Source organism: Varanus komodoensis, unplaced genomic scaffold, assembly GCF_004798865.1.
Source record: "Varanus komodoensis strain SLA01 unplaced genomic scaffold, ASM479886v1 scaffold102, whole genome shotgun sequence".
NCBI classification, from domain to species: domain Eukaryota; kingdom Metazoa; phylum Chordata; class Lepidosauria; order Squamata; family Varanidae; genus Varanus; species Varanus komodoensis.
The window spans coordinates 154,452-175,326 of record NW_025335279.1 but is presented as its reverse complement, the minus strand read 5'-3'; the positions used below and the strand labels follow the sequence as shown (position 1 = coordinate 175,326).

Below are 20,875 nucleotides of genomic sequence, written 5' to 3'. Positions count from 1 at the left end.
GCCATCCATCTTCCAATGCTAAAGGGCAGCCAATTCTGGACTTTCCCCTATTCTGGGTGCATTGAGGTCTCCCTCCTTAATCTTTCCATAAGAAGTTACAGTTTAATTTGCCTCATATAAAATGATCATCTAATTACTGAGTCCACACCCTGAACTAAGACGATTGGTGTGCAGGAGCCAATTTCAGTGGACAACCCGCTTGCTAAACTTGATATTCTTGAGTGCCAGGTATGCACCAATTATAGGAATGCACAAAATATCTGTGAATAATAATAACAACACATTTAAAAATATAGAGAGCTTAGATAGGAGGAGTGAACAAAAGGAAAGAGCTGGTTTTCTAAACAAATGTTTTAATATTGTATTTATCAGGACAAGAAGAATCAATACTAATGATGGGAGGATGTTCTTGGTTGTTGTTTTTTGGTTGCTGATTTTTTAAATGTAATTTTCTACTTGTAGTTGGCAGGATTCAAACCTGTGTCTGGAGACTCAATGAGCTCTCTACTCCATTGCCTTCACCACTCAGCCACAACTGCTACATGAGAAAGTTGCAAACTTTAAAAAAAATGCTATCCTTGCCATCTTTGCTTTTATTCATTCATCCATTTATTATAATTATTATTATTTGGTATAAACTTGCTTTTTCAGCTGAGGGCAGTTTTAAATATTTTGTTATACCAAATTTAAATCCTTCTTCATATGCATACCCATGTTCAGAAAGAAAGAAAGAAAGAAAGAAAGAAAGAAAGAAAGAAAGAAAGAAAGAAAGAAAGAAAATAACCCACTTTTTAATAATGGAAATATCTCATTTGGCTGACATTATCCGAGATTATTGTTCAGGTGCAATTGAAATATTAAACATTTTCCTTTGATTTTATCATTAGGCTAATTAATTTGTTGTTGTCACGGCTTTTGAGAAAACCACTCTGAACAGAACTGAGAAACACAATTTAATAGTCATTTGTCCTGGGGATATTACAGTACAGGTGACAGGAATTAATGATGCCACAAGATTCTAGGACATCTGAAACCAAAACATCCTTTTGAAAGTCATGTGGTTTCCACCCTGTGTTCACAGTATGAGTCTATATCATCTCTCACATATTAGCCCTCATGTCTGTGGTGAATTCTGCAATCTCTTGTAACTCTAGACTTCTAAAGTGAAAATCTTGTCCACTGGTTCTATGGCAGGGAGTTTCCAGCCTGTTTGCCTCCATTTCTGAGTCAAAATTCTGCACAGGTGCCACCACAAAGTGGAGGCATGGGAGGTGCAACATGGGCCATGGACGCAAAAGGAACTGCAAAGTGGGTTATGTAGTGAAGTATGCTCAGTAACTTGTTATTTCACAGAAGCTGAAAATGGTGAGGCAGAAACTAGTCCATGGTGATGCAGAGGTGATCCAACCTTGCATCCTGGGAAAAAGAGAGATCATCAGGAGCAAAAACAGCAAGTCTGCAGAGCCATCAATTTGATACTATTATTAACTGCCAGTTACACTTCACTCACAGATAGCAAAATTTGAACCTGCTCCAGGAGACCTCTTGGATTTCTAGGCAGCTACCTTAACCACTTGGCCACAAGTATAACATAATACCTGAATACAGTTGAATGAACTTTGATTGGAACCTGGCCATAAAGTCATACCATGCCCAGGTAAATCCTTTAAGCAGGAGCTGCAGCAGGTAACAATTTACTCCAATCATTATTATGGAACCAGGTGTGTTATTAGCGCATATGGAAATACCTGCTCATACCTGAGGTCGAATGCTTCCCCATTTAGTTTTTCAACTGCGGAGAGCATTAAGAGTCAATTTGACCTCTCACAAATTACCCCTTTATGGTTACTGTTCTTTGGAGATAAAGTGTCCGGGCATGTCCGTGACAATGTCCTAAAAGGAGAGAGTGAAAGAAACATAGAAACTGAGCGATCCAGAAGGGGTCTGCTGGGCCATCTAGTCTGACCCCCGGCTCCAGCCGGCCCCACTCACAACATGCCTGCCATGTGCATGTCTAGCCTATCCTTGAACACCCCGACCAATGGGGCCTCGACCACCTCCTGTGGAAGCCCAGTCCATACCCAAAAGCAGAGGGCACTTGTGTTGGCCGGGAATCGAACCCGGGTCAACTGCTTGGAAGGCAGCTATGCTAACCACTATACCACCAACACTCACAACATGAACTTCATAAATCCTACACCTGAGTTTGATTCATGCCCAGGTAATTCCCCACCAAGATCCTACACCGAATCAATAAGACTACTATAAACAAGGCAAAATCAAAACCAACAGAGTTTATTAAAAGAACACAACGCCTGTGTGCGCACACAGAACAGCCAACCTCAAGGGTTCTTCCTCTGTGCTGCCAGGTCAAGTCCAGCTTGTGCTAACCCCATGCATGGAAGCCTCCAAAATCTCCAGTCCCTGACAGGCCTTCTCAGCTCCTGGAAGTTCAAGACTGTGGCTTCCCGCATGGAGTCCATCCATCTCGTATTTGGTCCTCTTCTTCCTCTGCCTTTGACTTTCCTTAGCATGATTGTCTTCTCCAGGGATTCTTGCCTTCTCATGATGTGCCCAAAGTATAGCAACCTTAGTTTTGCCATTTTTGCTTCTAGTGAAAACAACTGTCTTGATTTGATCTAGCATCTACTTGTTTGTCTTTCACAAAACGCCTTCTCTAGTAGCATGGCTCAAATACTCAGGTAACATTTTTTTAAAGTCAGGTAGTGAATGGGAGAATGAGCACAAGCTGAATATGAGTCAACCATGTGATGTGACTGCAAAAAAGGGAAATGCAGTATTGGGCTGCGTTAAAAGAAATATCAGTTGCAAAGCACGTGAGATACTGGTTCCCTTCTACTTAGAAACACAGAAACAGAGCAAGTTGGAAGGGACCTCCTGGGCCATCTAGTCTGACCCCTGCTCCAGCCGGCTCCGCTCATGACACGCCTACCATATGCATATCCAGCCTATCTTGAACACCCTCACCGATGGGGCCTCAACCACCTTCTGTGGAAGCCCCATTCCATGCCCTAGGGGTCCTGACAGTCAGGAAATACTTCCTGGCATTCCTTTGGCCTGATCTTGAGTACTATGTCCATTTCTGGGCTCCACAGTTTAAGAATGAGGCAGATGAACTAGGAAAGGCTCAGAGGAGGGCAACAAAGATGATTGTGGACTAGAAACAAAGCCTTATGGGGAGAGATGGAAAGAACTGGGCATGTTTAGCCTTGAGAAGACTGAAGAGAGAAACGAGAGCACTTTTCAAATACTTGAAAGGCTGCCACACTGAAGTGGGCCGGGATCTCTTCTCGATCACCTCAGAGTGCAGGACGTGGAATAACAGGCTCAAGCTGCAGGACACCAGATTCTGGCTGGACATCAGGAAAAACCTCTTGACAGTTACAGCAGTGCCTGGGAGGTGGTGGGCTCTCCCACACTGGGGGCATCCAAGAGGCAGCTGGACAGCCATCCATTCGGGATGCTTTAACTAGAAACCTGCACTGAATGGGGCAGGGGGGGGGGGGTTGGATGGCCTTTCAGGTCCCTTCCAACTCTACAGTTCTATGATTACTGAGACTGGAGACAACAGAACTATTATTTATTTATTACAAGCATTTGTATCCCATCCTTCCACACAAGCGTTCAGGACAGTTTACATAGCATAAAATTCCAAAAATACAATAATAAAACCACACTTATTAAAACATCTAAAATTGAACACTATAAACTAAAAAATAAGAAAGGAAAAATAAAATAGGAAGTGTGACTGTGAAAACAAAAAGAAAACAAAAAATCTTAAAACGTCTAAAACTCTTAATTGTTAAAATGATGCTTAAATAGAAAGGTCTTTACCTGGCACCAAAAGGAGAATAACGTCGGTGCCAGGCAGACCTCTCTGGTGAGCGCATTCCATATCTTATTTTTCCCATTATACACATGCATTTCTGCATTTGTGTTCCCCAAGTTCTGGCAGTCAGCTGAAGCTCTCGCACTCGATACAATGCAGGCGGGGAACAACATGTGATTGGACCACAACTAAACGTTGCTATACTGCGTCTCCTTGTAGCCCCAAACCAGCACAGTGAGTGCTGACGAGATATGAAATCCAGTAACATCTGGAGGGCCGCAAGTCCCTAGGCTGGGCCACCTGTTGGCTTCTCCCCTGTGTGGGTTCTCTGGTGTGTGATGAGGGAAGACGCGTGACAGAAGCTTTTCCCACACTCGGTGCACTTGTATGGCTTCTCACCTGTGTGCACCCTTTCGTGCGCTGCCTGGTGGGCCCCGGCGCTAAAGGCCTTGCCACACACACTGGGCATGGTTCCTCTCCAGTGTGGGTGCCCCCATGTCAAATAAGGGACTGCCTCCAACGGAGGATTCTTCCCATATGAATTCCCCTGTGCTTCACAAGAGCCCCTTCCTGACCAAACTCTTTGCCACAAGCTGAGCTTTTGTATGGCTTTTCCCCAGTGTGTGTCCCCTTGTGTCGGATAAGATCTGATCTCTGAATGAAGCGGTTCTCACACCACAAGCATTTGTGGGGCTTCTCTCCGGTGTGGGCCCTGAGATGCCTTAAAAGGCACGAGCTGTCCTGGTAGGCTTTCCCACATTTGGGGCATTCGAAAGGTTTCCCTCCGGTGTGAGTTCTCCTGTGTTTAATAAGAGGGTTTCTGGGTGAAGCTTTTCCCACACTCCGGGCACTGGGAAATGCTTTCTCCAGTGTGCATGCGACTGTGTCATTTAAGGTGAGAGCTTGTGCCGAGCTCACACTCCAACAGCTTCTCCCCCGTGTGGATCATCGTGTGTGCCCTGAGCTGGGAGTTACTGCTGAAGCTTTTCCCACAGAAGGAGCACTCATGGGCTTTGTCCTGTGTGTGGGCGATGCTGCGTTTAACTCTCTCCGGAAATGTTTTCCTGTCATCTAAGCAATTGCACGGCATCTCTCCAGCACGGCCTCCCCAGTGCATAATGAGGAGCAAACTCTGGTGGAAACTTTTTCCACAGTGAGGACATGCATGCAGCGTGTCTTCAGTTCCTCTCTTGGTACCTTCGAGCAGGCCTCTGTTTGCTGGAGGGCTTCTGCAACCAACATTTTTTTTTTAATGCTGGCAAGTTCCATCTTGGCAGGCACCCTGAGAGGGCCTTGTGATGCTGTATCTGTAAGGAAAGGCTTCTTTTGCCATTCCCACTACATGTTTTTCATGGCATTTTTCTTATCCCTCCCTGCTGCCAAGCTCTTCTTCCTGCTCAGGATCAGGGAAACCTCTTTTTCTGGCTGATTTTTGTATTCCAGATGCCTCCCTGCTCAGGTTTTCCCAGCTGAATGGGCATCTCCTCATTTTTCCACACTGGAAAGAGAGGGAGGTATTAGCAAACTTGGGAGAACCAAAGGTTTTGCAGAAGTACAGGGCGTCTTCTCAACAAAAAGCCCCACCCCACCCCAAGGAGCATCTTCAAGCAGACATAGAATACTGCCTGACCACGGATGGAGAGAAGCATGCACAGAAAATGGGAAAGGCAGACACAGAGTGGCTTATCCTGCCAGCAGGAGTGGCTGGCCCTGTGACATCTTGCGACAGAACCATTTGGAAGAACCGAATGAGCAAACAGAATGGACTGTAGATTCACTCAGAGTTCTCCTAATGGGACTAGACTGTCACCAGGTGCTGAAAGTTAAATAGCTAAACTTCCAGAGCAGAGTCAGGCCTGGTTGAAATCTGGATGGATGACTTAAACTGCTGTGAACTGCCCAGAAAGATTTGGTTACAGGCAGTATAGAAATGTAATGTAACACTAATACTAACGTTACAAAAAATAGAGCCAATATGGTGTTGAGGTTAAGAACACAGGGCTGGGATTCAGGCGATCTGGGTTCTAGTCCCCGCTCAACCATAGAGCCAACTGGGTGACTTCAGGCCAGTCACAGACTCCCAGCCTACCTCACAGGGTTGTTGTTGTGGGAGTAAGATTGAGAGCATGAGGAGGAGAATGATGTAAGCTGCTCTGAGTCCTTTGTAGGAAAAAGGCAGGATATAAATCTAATAAATAAATAGCAGGAAACCCTCAGGTGCCTTTCCAGGGATGGCATTCCTGATCGTTGGAGCTGCAGCCTGAAATACCCAGTTCCTCGGGCCATCCTGAGTCGGTGGGGAGGCCCAGAGCAGGGGCACAGCCTGGGGGAGCCGCCTGCAGAGCAGCAAGCTGGGTGGTGGCGGGACGGAAGAGGCTTCACCTGCAGGCCCAGCCGCACACAGACGCCGAGCACGCCAGCCGCTGGTAATCGGGGAGTCATAAGAAGGCTGTGCAGACCCTCCGTTTTTCCTTTCAGGGCAGGAGAGTGGTGCTTGTGGGACTTTCCCTCTTGGGTGGCAACATAATTTGACCGGCTTTAGGTACCCCCCAGAGAACTTCAGCAATTGGGCAGGACAGAAAGCAGATCTCTCCATCCCTCCTACTGTACAACTTGCCCTGGCTGGGCAGCATCAGCAGGAAAACGCTCCAGTCTAAGCCTGGACATCTTTCAGCTGGAAAATTCTGCTTTGGTGATGCTTGTGGTGGTGCTGAGGAGAAACAGTGTCAACCTGCGGAGTCAGTACAGTGCCACAGTCCCTCCATCTTCTGCCCACTCCTAGTCCAAGCCTGAACCTGCTATTTTTGCTGGTATGAGGTGTTTTCCCTGAGAATCTTGTTTTCTGCACTTTCAGCTTCATCAGATTAATCCAGGTGCCGGGTTGATGCAACCCTGGGATGGGGTGTTTAGATTAGCACCTGGCGCAAGGACTTCAGGGAGGATAAGAGCAGCCTTCATTTTTGAGGATGGCCAGAAGCTCCTGTGGTCAGCCCTGGCCATTTGGCCTTGTTTGGACAATTTATCATCTCCTCCCTCTCTCAAGGCAATCAGTACCAGGTGCAACCCTTGTAGTTACTTCCTATATAAATCTTAGAAACTCTCCTCAGCTGAACTGTGTGCAAACTCAGCCAGAGGCATCTGCTTGCTGTCCTTTAGGGTTCCTGACAGCAGAAGGGTTATCATAAGCATATCTCTGTTGTTTTGCTGTTTTGCATGTTCATACGTTTGTTTTCCTTCCACACTTGTGTGTGGATTGCCTCCAACCCTAAAAGAATCATTTGCCGCTTGGCAAAACAACACTTTCAAGGGGCTACATGTCAGCAGAGACACAAGCAAAAGGGATGGCGTCAAAAACACCAGTATATTTTAGCTTAAAGCTCTGTCAGCAATTAAACTTCAACAGAAGTATTTCCACCTTTAGGACGGCACATTAGCCAAGAAACCATCGTGCTCATCACAATCGTGTTTGTGCAGCAACATGGCCGCAATCGTAGTCATCATCCAATGCAGAGTTCGTGAACTGAGGCAATTTTTTCCTGAAATTTCTGTTCACAACCCGATTTGGTCGTGAACTGAGGTGTTTGTGAGCTGAGGTACCACTGTACTTTTACTATTATTAATTATATTACATTTCCATACTGCCTATAGCCACCATCACCAGTCCTCCTCCAAAATCTTCAGCAGAGGCTTCATTGGCCTTTCTGCAGCCAGTAGAATGTTGCCACGTAAGGTCTCGAAAATGGGGTCCCCCCTCTGGAACACCCCTACCCTGTGAGTGCTGCTCAGGCAGCAGAAAAAAGCAGCTTATCTTAAATGCTGCCTGTTTATGCAGCCATCCACTGGTCTAGAACTGGTCATTGACGTGGTTCTGCACCGTTCCTAGTTTTTGCATGTTTTCTTTATATAGCTTTTTAATCACCGCTGTAATGGTTCATTCATAGTCTATTTTAAGTGGTGCTTTTAAAAATATGTGTCAATTTATATGTGGGGTTTTATGGTATAGATCATCAATTTGGATGCTGCGCTTCACTTTGTTTTATTGTAAAACTGTCCTGAGACCTTGGTAGTTGGATGGTATATAAAAGTTTTAAATAAATAAATATGCCCATCACTTAGAGATTTGATTATTTCAAGGGGCATGCAACTATCATTTTTAGTTTCCCCCACTTTTTTATTTTTAATACAGAGAAAAAATACATAAATACAAACATCTGAGATACATGTATATACCATTCAAAATATCAATAATATAAACACATGAAAACCAACTAATGAGTAAAAAGAACAATTAACACTGTGCACCCATCACTCAGGAGATCAATAATACCTCAATTTCATTTCATTTCATTTTTCATATTTCATTTCATATTTATTTATTTAAAGTTTTTATATGCTGTCCCCTTGCTATATAGCCTTGGGACGGCTATATATATATATATTATATATATATTTCATATATATATTTCATATATTATACCAATTAACAGTATATACTATACTTCAGTTATACCCACATCCCCTCCAGAAATTCATATATTCTTGAATAGGTTTACACCCTTTACCTTTTACAAAGCCTTCCCATATTTCATTATATTTATTTACTTTTATTATCCCTTCTTAAATTTTTATTTCTCCATGTATGCAACTATTATTAACAGATTAGGCCCAGCAGAGGGGACTTTGCTGAGAGTGTCCCCCACGTGGAGGGCTGGCTTGCCCTGACTCGATACTTCTGGTGTGGCTCACCCAGCTGGTAATGGAGCCAAATGCTCCGCTCCACCATCTTCTATTTGGACAAGGGAAGCCAGGCCTCCTGAGACCTGTCCAACTTGACTGAGGGCAGGTGGACTCGGGGCTGCACTGTTCCCTCGAGGACCGTGAGCACCTGGAATAAAGCAGATCCAGGATTCCTTCCCATGCTCTCCTGCCTGGGGCTGAGGCGCCTGGGGAGACCCCACTGCCTCCAGGCACCCCTGGGCTTCGCAGCACTGCAGGGTCTCTCCACCCAGCTCTTGCTTCAGCTGCTGCAGAACCGGCCAAGGGACAAACTCCCAGGTGGGCCCACAGGTGTGAACGGGGGGGCTTTCTTCTTCATGCCTTCAAATTCTCTCCAGAGTCGGCTCCACAGGGTTCCTTTCTTCCATTTTTATTTTCACGCCCTGGACAGAACACAATAATAATAGCTCAGGTAATGAATGCAGACTGAAGCAAACTGTACAAAATATGCAGTTTACCCAGAACAAATATGATGCTGACCGGTCTGTAATTCCCCGCCCCACCATCCCTTTAAAAAGAATTGCATCACATTGGCCATTCCCCATTCCTCTGGCACAAGGGCTAATTTATAGACAAATTAAATATTTTGGTACAAAGGCCAGCAATTTCATGTTTGAGTCTTTGATAACTCTAGGATGGATACTATCTGGATTGGGTGACTTGGTGACTTCACTTTGTCAATAAGATGGAGAATTACATCCTTTCTCGCTACTATCTGCCTTAATTCCTCAGACTCCCTTCCAGATTACATAAACTAAGGAATAGGTATCTGCTTTTCATCAAACATCTGAAATATCATACATATCAGCACACATGAGGTAGATATTAGAAGTTAGGAGATAGGAGATTTGTCTCTCATTGTGGTGTCAGAACTGCCCCCTTTTCTTTCAAGGACTAGCATTTAAAGAAATACACACACACTTAACAGGCAAAACCCAAAACAAAACATAAAGGGGTTTAAATGACCAAATAAACACATTGACAGATGTGTACAGATTTGACATCTTCCACTCAGAATCTTCTTGTGTTTTCTCACTTCTTCTAGCTTTTTCTTTCTTGTGAAAAACTTGTTTTGTTTTTCAACACTAGGCCCCTCTGTCTGGATGGGAACACATGCAATATAATTCCACCTGCAGGAGTGTTACATGGAAATTAGAACTGCCCCCTTTCCTGCTCCTGTTTGCACTTTCTCTCCTAATTTGCTCTGTCCTTTTGCAGCTGAAAACTTTCTGCACCATCCAGATACTTCCAGAGAATTCCAACAGTGGAGTCTTCCATTGACAACCTCCCTCTCCTGCTTTCTTGCAGCTGCTTCCATCCATTGCCTTATTGCAGAAAACCGGTGATGCAGAAAAAGCCAGAACGCTGCAGGTCTTCTGATTGGTGGTGCTGGGAGCCCTCCATCAGGACAGATAAAAGAAAATACATATTTCTTCACACAGCACTGGATGGATTTTGCAACCATAAGATGGAATGACAGCCAACATGTTGGATGGCTTTAAAAGGGGATTGGGCAAATCCATGCAGCAGGGGGCTATGCATGGCTACAAGCCCTGATGGCCATTGGTTTCCTCCAGCATCAGGGGCAGTGTGTGCACCAGTTGCGGGAACATGGGTGAGAGGGTGTTCTTGCATGGCTGTCCCGCTTGTGGGTTTCCCATGCGTGGCTGTTTGGCCACTGTGCCAGCGGAATGATGGACCAGAAGGGCCTTGGGCTCTTCCCAAGCCCCTCTCAACCGCACGCTGCTCTTTGAACATCAATGTTTTGCTCCCTTGCACCTGCTCTCCCTCCGGACTAACAACCCCGCGCTCACCCGCTCCTCCTTCGGGGCGTTGCATTGCGCGCCCCGTCTGGGAATTAAAACCCGCAGTCGCCCCCAATCGCTGCAAGAAGGGGAAGCCGGCAGGGAGCGGCTGCGCCCAGGAGCAGGAGGGCGGCCCGGCCCCACTTGTCTAGGCGCGGAGCTCGGTGGGTTTAACCCTTCCAGCTCTCGGGAAAGTCGCAGCCAGTCCGCCCCTGTCGTGGACCCACGCGCGGCGCTCAGGAAATGGCAAGCCGCGGAAAGCAGGCAAGAGGGGCCCGGGGCCCTCTTCGCGGGGGGCAGTCCTCTCTTGGAAGCGGTCCTGCATGTGAAAGCCTGATTTAAGGTCCGAGCCTGATTTGAAGAAAAAGAAGGGGAAAATAGGGTGTGCGGTAGGCAGGCAGGCAGGCAGATGTATTGGCGGTCGCCCCACTTGTAGCGTATTTCTTTTTAAATTCGAATAATTCTTCCTGAATGTGCCTCTTCGCACATAAAGCAGCACGCTGAGGCCACTCAGCTCTGCCTCTGGCCCCAGCTGTGGGGATCACGTCCATCTGAGAGCCGCTTGGCATCAACTCTGTATTCCGTCAGATGCCGATTTAAAACACTTCGGTGGGTGAGCTGCTGGTTTGAGTGGTTTTAATGGGTTCATGTTGTCATTTTTGCTGCTGTCACTTTATCATTTTAGCGCCAGATAACTTATTTCATTTGTATAATTTTTATCTAATATTTATCTAATTATCTATATTAGATAAAATAGATAAACATACTAACATTAAATATTAAATATCTAATTTTAACAATATTTATTATTAAGATCAATATCTAATTTTAATCAAATATTCATCTTTATTATTTTAAAGGCTTGGTAGATGGTTTAATTCTGTCCTCTTATCTGATTTTACTTTGGTTTATCTCATTTCATTGCTTATTTCATTTTTATTAATTGATTTTATTTTTCCTGTTGGTTTTTATATTGTGATTGTATTATGAACGGAACTGAATTGTGTTGTTTCATATGTTGTGCGCTGCCCAGAACCTTGGGTTTCTAGTGCCAAACAGTCAAATGGCACAATGCAACCATTCAGATGTTTATTCTGGGGGCATGAAAAAGGGGAAGAGGTGATGAAAAAAGGTGGGGAACCAAGGTTCAGTTTGTATGCCAGGAAATATTTCCTGGCAGTTAGGACCCCGAGGGTATGGAATGGGCTTTCACGGGAGGTGGCTGAGGCCCCATTCGGGGTGTTCAAGGATAGGCTGGACATGGACATGGTGGGCATGTCGTGAGCAGAGCCAGCTGGAGCCAGGGGTCAGACTAGATGGCCTGGGAGGCCCCTTCTGACTCACTCTGTTTCTGTTTCTATGTGCTATGAAAATATGTAGGACACCAAATGGAGGAGAACATCCTTTGGCAACACCACATCCCCATTAAATTCCATGCATGAGGCAGGGCAATTGCAAATTAAAGGCCACATTGGGAAGAATATTAAAATATTCAAACCCAGATCATGAGTACTCCTAGTTGGTTCCAAAGTCAAACTGTGGCTTCAGGAGGTTTCCACTGATGTTCAGCACTTAGCCCTTCTCAGGTGAAGGAAGCCCATGACTTGTCCTGCCCTCTCAAGGGCAGAGAAAGTAAAACGTGGATGAGAATCTTTCTGGGATTTAAAGTCATAAAGGAAGCCAGAGCCTGGGATTTAGAAGAGATGAGCAGGACTGCCCTGGTTGGCTCACTTAAGGAGGCATTCCTTCATAGGGTCACCACAGGCCTGAGAGGACTCGATGGCACATCACCACTGAGGTCCTGTCCTCGGCGTTGCTTCACTTTATAGGAACTCCCTGGGAGTGGCCATTAGGGGGTTCAAAGCTCAATTTCCTGCGACAAGTGAATCTGGAGCAGCCGTTCAAGTCCTGGACCAGCACTTGGACACCGATGAGGCAGATGAGTGCTGATAAACCGAAGCTGAATCCCGGTGAGGCTGAATTCCTGGGGGTGAGTCGTTGCCTGCTCTGGATGGATGGGGTTGTCCCTTCTCCAAGATCAGGTCTGTAATCTGGGGGTACTTCCAGATCCATCCCTGCGGCTGGATCCGCAGTGGCTGCAACAGCTCGGAGTGCTCCGACTGTCTCGCCTGCCGAGGCCTTTCCTGTTCAGGGATTCAGGCACTGGCAAGCTCAGAACCGAACCACTGCGATGCTATCCCTGTGGGGCCGTTTTGGAAGCGGGCAAATGCAGAATGCAGCAGCTCGGCTGTTGTCACGAGCCGCTTCTCTTCAGCTCGGCAATGCGCCTGCCGAAGGAACTGCACTGTGTATTTGCTACTAAGGCAGCTTTAGGGCTAGAACTAGTGTCCAAAGCCCTGGCCACTGTGGGGTGAGGACACCCGAGAGAGCACCTTCTTTCTTGCCACCCTGCCCAGTCACCGAGGTCCTTTGAGGAGTTCCTCCTGGTGGACCCTTGGCCTGACTGGAGTCCACCAGGAGAAGAGCTTTCACTGCGGTAGCCCCACCTCTGGGGCATTCCTTGCCTCAGGGGGTCAGGAGGCACCGAGACTGAGCTGTTTTTGGCACCTGCTCGTGACAGTTTTGCTTGGTGAAGCCCTTCTTGCCGCCTGGTTTTAATGTTGGCTTGCTCCCAATGCTTTTCATGCACTCTTTCTGTTTGCACTTCGTACTGTTCATGATTCCGGCATCTGCTGGAATGTGGAGTGAGAGAGAGATAGTGTAAAGCAATTAATAAGTAGAAGATATTTAAAGGTAAATGTTTTGGCTTCTGTCTTCAGCAGCAGTTTATATTATTATAATATATTAGTTATATAGTGGTTATCTTATTATATAATCATTGTGATTATTATATAAACAGAACCACACAGAGACAGACAAAGCCTATCAGTGTGTCCGTAGAAACAGCACTGGACTGAGACTTGTGAGATCATGGCTGAGCCATGAAGCTCACTGGGTGTCTCTGGGCCCATCACTCACTCTTACCCTAACCTACCTCACAGGGTTGTTGTTATAAGGACAAAATGGACTCCAACGGGCCTTGCAAGAGGGGAAAAAAGGTGGAATATAAATGCAATATAATAATAAATAGATAGGATCATGGGTTGATAACATGGTGCGACTGGATTTTCTTTCTGATGTCTTCCAAGGTGCCCAACACTTTCCCTATCAGAGTAACTGCAAATACATTTTCTCATTGGCATTTTTCTTATTTATGAAATAGGATTCCATTGCTGCTGGGAAATGATAGGTTCAAAGGGGCTGTGTAGTTTTGGGGCTTCATCCCCAGCTCTGCCTCATACTTAGTCTTTTGGGCAGGGTACCTGTTCTTTGCCACTCCTGCCACGGCAGCCATCTTGTGGCAGTGCCCAGTTCCTGTCCGGTGTGCCCATGGACCCAGAAAGTTCCCCACCTTGCATTTGGGCAGATTAGAGACTTTCTGGAGGAACCCAACGGATGTTAAAAGCTGCACGACACGAGTTCAATGGTCCAATCACCCAAGCTGGTGATCAAGTGTCTTTAGAAGAGTCTGTAATTCAGTGGAAGAAGAATTTGTGCCATGCAAAACAACCAGCTTAACAGCCCAGCATTGGAACTTAAAACCGGGCTGAGGAGCCCAAGTTGCACTGCTGATGCTCACTCGCCCGCCGCTTGTGGGCTTCCTGTGGGCAACTGGTTGGCCGCTCTATGAACAAAATGTCTGACTGGGTAGGACTCTGGCTTGCTCCAAGATTCTTGTGACTCGTATGTCCTTTTTGGTCTGAGATCTGAATTTTAGCAGCGGATGTGATCCCAGCCCAAATCTGAACAGAACCAGAGCGAAACATGAGTTGCGTTGCAAACACGACTATTAGATTTCTTTGGCTCCTACTGGGGCAGGGAGGCATTTGCATTCTCCTTCCCTTTCCTGACTTGTACGAGATTCCCTTTATCAGCTTTCTAGCTGGGAGATGGAGCACCGTAGGGCAAACAGCATCAGTGATGCAGGGGAGGCTGCTGAAGGGACACAAACGGGCCTTGCCCAGGGAAAAGTCAAGAATGCACCTGCCCCAACTCTAAGATCTTCCACAGATGTCCTTTTTCGGAAGCCCTTTCTGAAGGAGGCTAGAAGCTACCCAGGGAAGGGCCTTTTCTGTGGTGGCTTTGGAACCTACTTCCCAGAAAGGTGGACCTGGCACCAACATTTTATTCTTTTCAGCACCAGGCCAAAGCTTTTTTATTCACCCGGTATTTTAAGAGTTGATTGTTTTATAAGATAATTGGGATTATTTTACTGTATATTTTATATTGCATTTGTATTTTAATTGTGCTGTTACACTTCTGGTTTTGTAAGCCCTCTTGAGATCTTGGATAAAGATAGGATAAAAATGTTTTAAATAAAGAAATATGTAAAGGGAGATTCCCGAAGGCCTGATTTTGGCTCGCTGGATAGAGGTTCACCACTCATAAAGCAGCTTCATCAATTAAGAAGTGGAAGGAGAAAATCCAAAGAGACAAGTAAACATGTTTTCAATATGCAAAAGACCGCCAGGAGAAAAACAGAAATACTTTTTCCTTTAACAAGGGCAGAACAAGATGCTTCATGTTTAAAACAGCTCAAAAGGAACAAAGAAACCAAAAGGAAGTTCAGATGGAAGTGTGCACATTTAAACAGAACCTTTTAGTCCAACAAACATGAATGCCACGTCTTTCCCCCAAGCACAAGAATACTTAAACAGCTGCGGAGCTTCCAAACCCCTGCCTTCCAAAACAAGAGAGAATGTCTGTGTGGATTTTTTTAAGATGGGGTGCTGTGCTTCAGGGCCAAGGGTCAAACTTGGCTTTCCTGGGGGCCAAGTCCTGTTCTCTGGCATTTGCCAAACGGCCCCATGCATGTAGGAGCCCCCAACTTTCGCATGTCCCCCTCTCCCGACACTGCCCATTCTTGAAAATACCTTTCCTAAGGCTTGGCTAATGGAAGGAAGAACTTTGAGGCACAACTCTTCACACGTTCAGACAGCTGGGTAGTTGGGAGTTACACAAACTTTTCTGGCTAGGCATACAAAGGGTTGTGCCTTAAAGATAAAAGAGCTGGCATGTTGCCCCTTCGCTTCTGCTGTAAGCCCTGCCTGCTGCAAGTCACCTCCACACTTGAATTTGGCCCTCAAACTGGAATCCACACCTTTATTTGATAGCTGGGAGGAGGGCCAGGGCGTCCGTCTTTGGGGCTCCAGAGGGTCAAAATGGGCCCTCAGGAAGGTCGGTTTGACCCCTTGGCCTGAGCATCTGCACCCTTGTTATAAAAGATGCATGTTAAAAACAATAAAATAAGTTCAGGTTTTATAAGTAACTATTGCATATAATTCAATTTGCCCAGCATGTCCACTTCCTACTCTGCCCCCCAGAAATGTTTTTTGCCCCCCTAACTTCAGGTTTTCCAGATTTTCCATCTGCAACACCAACACACAGACACACACTCATTGTGACATCTCAGACTTGTTGGCTCAATAGGGTGGTGGAGAATCTTGGATTCCCCAGTCAGCTTGCAGCCCCTAACGCAAGGTGATGGGAATGTGTGTCCCTCCAGATGGTGCTGGACTACAGCTTCCATCACTCCTCACTACTGCCTACACTGGCTAGGACTGATGGGAGCTGGATTTGTCCTTACAAGTTCACATCAGTGTCCTCCAAACCAGTGCCTTGCAGATATTTAGGGCTACAACTCCAATCGTTCAATGGCAATTCTAGGTGGGACGAATTGAGCTTTAGCCCAACAACTTCTGCAGGGATCTAGGATGGACAGGGCCAGTCTACCTACAGAATGTTGCTCGAAGGGACCATTCTGAAGGCAGTTTGCCAGTTCCACGGAAAACTGAAGTGTTTATGGCTCAGTTTCTTTGCAGTCCTACAGCTGCTTTCTTCCAGAAGAATACTAATGGAGCACTTCCATTTCTGAATCCTCTAGACTCCTTTGCCCTCTGGATAACCTTCTCACTAGGAAGGAAAGAGCCCTTCATAGGAAAATCCTGTGTCTTTCTGCCAACCAAGCAACCTCTGCACCCCGCCAGACCAGAAAGCCATGCAAAACACTCCTCAGACCTCATATTCTATTACCCAAGAAAAGGATTTAGAAAGTGCTAACTAAAAGCCTTTGCCTCTAAGTCCCTTGGGTATGGGAGTTAATCGGCAGCAAGGACATTTATGTATTTATTTATATTTATCCACCCATTTATGTGCTGCCTATAACTGCCAAAGGCCTTCCTAGGTGGCTTTGCCACTCCTCCTTCCCTGGGGGTAGTCAGTCTGCGATGCCATACCCCTCTTTCAACAGGCCGATGGGTTATTTGCTCATGCATTAACTTTTCCAGACCGCTTTTTAGGGCTCCTCAAAGCCCTGAGCAAGGGTTCAGCGCCCAAGCAGGTGCCACTGACTGTGAGAAAAGACTGAAGCCACATGGAGGCATTCAGGTGACTCACCCAATTCCAGCTCTGTAGGAAGGAATTACCACCCCAAATTTCCTTCCTTTAAGCGAAGGAGGGACTTTTGGCAGGCATGGCCCATCAGGGAGTCATAAAAGGGTGAGAGATCAAACAGCCCATCCACCTTCATAGCTACAATAGTACTGGGGGAGGGGGGCAGCTCTCTCTCCCCCCACACTATGTCCCACTGACTTCTGCATCAAGAGCCAGGATATGGAGGCTTTGCACACTCCGTATCAACAAGCAATTTGGGCCTGGTAACGATCATGTACAGGGAGGAAAATAATATACATATGACCACAATTATTTCTAATTTATCAAGAACATTACTAGGGTCTGTTTTTAACATGTAATTTTAAAAGCACCTCTGGCTAGGAATGAAGGGCTTGGTGACAGGTCACCCTTCCTTCCGGTGGACAAATCCACTACTGTTCTAAGCAACCATACCAAATTCTCTGGAAGTTACACCACTGGAAAGTTATGGGGGGAACATTCCAGGTTAGGCCAAGCCATGGATTTCTTCGTTTTCCAGCAGAGATTCTCTGACATGGCATAATGAGGATGTTGCTTTTGCAATCAGGATTGCCTTTATTCCCATTTTGATCTCCCTCAAATGATTTTATTTCTCAATTTGTAGGAAGGAGTCATTTCTGACTGCATGAAATTCCTGCAGTCTACACAGTGGGCACAGGGGCTCTCCTGCATAGATTCTCTGTTGTCTGAAAATAGGAGCTTCCAAATTCAGACTGCACATTTATATGTTTTCACCCTGGTATGGATTCTCTCATGCTTAATAAGGTTTGACCGCCAGCTGAAGCACTTTCCACAATAGGAACATTTATAAGGTTTTTCTCCTGTGTGGATCTGCTGATGCTGGAGGAGATCTGAGCCCCGACCAAAACATTTCTCACACTCGGAGCATTTATATGGCTTTCCTCTTTTAAGGATTCTCTGATGACGGAGAAGGTCAGAGCGGTGCCCAAAGCTTTTACCACAATCTGAGCACTTGTATGGTTTCTCACCAGTGTGGGTGCGTTCATGAGCCAAAAGACCCGAGCTCTGGCTGAAACTCTTCCCACACTCAGCACATGTGTACGGTTTCTCCCCAGTGTGGGTTCTCAAATGTCTAACGAGGGCTGTGCGCTCACAGAAGCTTTTCCCACACTCAGTGCAGCGGTAAGGTTTCTCTCCTGTATGGGTCCTCTCATGGGCCAAAAGGCCTGAGCTCTGGCTAAAGCGCTTTCCACACTCCGTGCATCGATATGGCTTCTCTCCTGTGTGGGTCCTCTCATGGGCTGAGAGGCCTGACCGCCGGTGGAAGTTCTTCCCGCAGTCGGGACAAGTGAAAGGCTTCTCACCAGTGTGGGACCTCTCGTGAGCCACAAGGGCTGAACTCTGGCTGAAACATTTCCCACACTCCCCACATTTGTAGGGTTTCTCCCCCGTGTGAATCCTCTCGTGTGTAGTGAGGTGGGACTTCCGGCTGAAGCTCTTGCCGCATTCGCCACAGTCGTAGGGTTTCTCCCCCGTGTGTGTCCGCTCGTGTGCAATGAGGTGGGACTTCCGGCTGAAGGTCTTGCCGCACTCGGGGCAGCCGTATGGCTTCTCGCCTGTGTGGAGCCTCCGATGCCTGTACAGGCTGGAACTTTGCTTGAAGGTTTTGCCACAGTCCATACACATCTTCAGCCCACCATAGTTGTAGATTCTGGCTCGAATCCTTGATTCTTTTAAATCCCAGTGGCCTTTGTCATAAGGTAGGACGGGAATATCTATACTCTTGTCCAGGTTCTTTCCTTCAACCCTCTTCACTGCACCCTGGTGACTGCCAGATGTTTCCCCCATCTCAGAAAAGTGGGAAATGCTCCAGGAAGCGTCTCCGCTCAAGGTTTCCCCATCTGGCTCAGAATTGTCCGCCTGAAGGTTCTCCTCATCTTCTGCCCCTGCTGAGAGGAACAGAAGACCCTGACATGAGAAATTCAACCCTTGAGCTGTGAGGGGCTGCAGACTACAGGAGTTTATGCCTAACAGGAATTTATGCCATTCTTTTGTATAGCTTAGAACCCCACGCTGGTCCTCCTCAACCTGGTGCCTTCCAAATATGTGTGCTGGAATCCCCCACTGGCCATGCTGGCTCAGTATTATGGGAGCGGCCGTCCCACACAAGTGGAAGGACTGAGGTAAGTAGGCATCCTGAAGCAGAGAAAAAGAATATCCAAGGTATCACACAAATAAAAGTGGACAGATTTTCTAAAAGTCAGAGAAAATGAATACAGGCAGTTCCTGGGTTACAAATGGGTTCCATTCCTGAGAACATCTTTAAGTCGAATTTGTATGCAGGTTGGATCACGTACATAAAGGTCATATTTAGCACGAGTAAGCCAAATACTTATCTTAGTGTACCTCTCTGTTTTACCTTTTCATACATATAAAACACTTAAGAAACACTTCCTTATACAGTCAGCCCTCCAAATTGGCAGTGGTAGGACCCCCACCAGAGGAAAAACCACAAATATCTCTCCCCCCCCCACCACCTTAACTCTTAATACTGTTGACCAAATGTGTCCTAGATTGCTTCTCCCTCTCTTTCTCAGATCTTGGTCTGATCCAGCAGGGATCCTTCTCTTCATATATTACATTCTTATGGACTTATTCCCTGCCCTCCCTTTCAGTCACCAGTGCCTTCTCTTTGCACCAAGCAAATGCTGGAGGAACTTCCCTCTCCAGATAGGCAGGGCCTGAAGCCATGCTTCCGAGGCCCCCCTCTCTCCCCTTTCGCTTCCTCTCTCTCTATGGTGATACTTTCAGAGGCCCCCCTCGCTTCCCTTTCACTTCCCCTCTCTCTCTATGGCGATGCCTTGGAGGCCTCCCTCATTCCCCTTTTGCTTCCTCTCTATGGTGATCACAAGCGGCTCTGCATCCGTAGTTGCCACAGAACTCCAAAAGTTCCTGCAATCATTAATATGAAATGTTTGTTTTTAAGTAGAATGTTTAAATTAATGGGCTTTATGGCAGTTCGTTCATAAGCATGGATATCTAACTCGGATGTTTGTAAGTCAGGGAGTGATTATAATAATCCAGAATTAACGAGAGAGCTCCCGCTTACCAAGCGAGGCTGTATCCTCATCATCATCCTGCTTAAAGCTGTGCTCCTGCTCAGCGTCGGACGGAAGCGGCTCTGCATCCAAAAGACTGCCCGCCAGCACCTGCCATGCAAAGTTGACAGATGACTCAGCCGGGAGCAGCAAGTACCGGAAACAGGAATGCTTTTTAAGAAAAACAACTTTTAAAAATTAAATATGAATAATGGTTACCCTTAAAAAAGGCACTTCTCCAATCTAATAGCACCACAATACGAATTCAAATGCAACATTTAATGAGGGATCCCGGTTTTCAGTGCAGAATCACCGAGTTACTAGTCAGGATGGTGAAATGAGACTTCCAGGATGAGAGGCACCCAGTAACAGTGTTCTCTGGATGGCTTGCAAACAATAAATATGAATATACAATAATCATCAGCGCATAAAAGCAATGAAAATAAAAAAGAGAAACAAATTCCAGGATAAAAACTCAGCTGCAAAGAGTAAAACAGTTTACAGAAACAAACGGCATCATTCAAAGAACAGCACAGACCTACATTCCAGTGGAGTCTAAGGTTCGTAGCGGAATTGCTTGGGAAAATGAAAAGGCCTTGGGATGCCACTGCCAAGGCCACAGAGGTGATGCCACGGATAGCATCCCAGCATCCCACCCCCTGGGGGCCCCCTGCGAGAAGGCCCTTCCTCCAGTAGCCTCCAAGCTTTGGAGCCGCCTTGGGCACAACACGCCCCACGGCCCCCTCCCGCAGCAAGGCTGCCGCTCGCTCGTCTCCTCAACAGGCCGAGCCGGGAAGGGAGCTGGCTGTGGCGTTTGCGGCTGCTCCTTCTCGCCACCGCTGCTGTTTGGGCCAAAGGGAAAGGCAGGTGGACAAGCAGGATGCGGCAATGAG

At 46.5% G+C, this 20,875-nt stretch overlaps 1 protein-coding gene and 1 non-coding gene across 2 annotated transcripts in view; both read right to left on the bottom strand.

Moving 5' to 3' along the window:
- Positions 1-2,099: 2,099 nt before the first annotated feature.
- TRNAG-UCC lies at positions 2,100-2,171 on the bottom strand. Its single transcript has one exon. It is a non-coding gene; the product is annotated as a tRNA-Gly (tRNA).
- A 15,460-nt stretch (positions 2,172-17,631) lies between these two features.
- Positions 17,632-20,875, bottom strand: part of LOC123017783 (zinc finger protein 271-like) — a 104,727-nt gene continuing 101,483 nt past the window's right edge. Inside the window, exon 5 of the mRNA XM_044419354.1 lies at positions 17,632-18,562. Within this exon, the coding sequence (XP_044275289.1) occupies positions 17,632-18,562 (931 nt within the window). The remainder of the gene's footprint in view (positions 18,563-20,875) is intronic.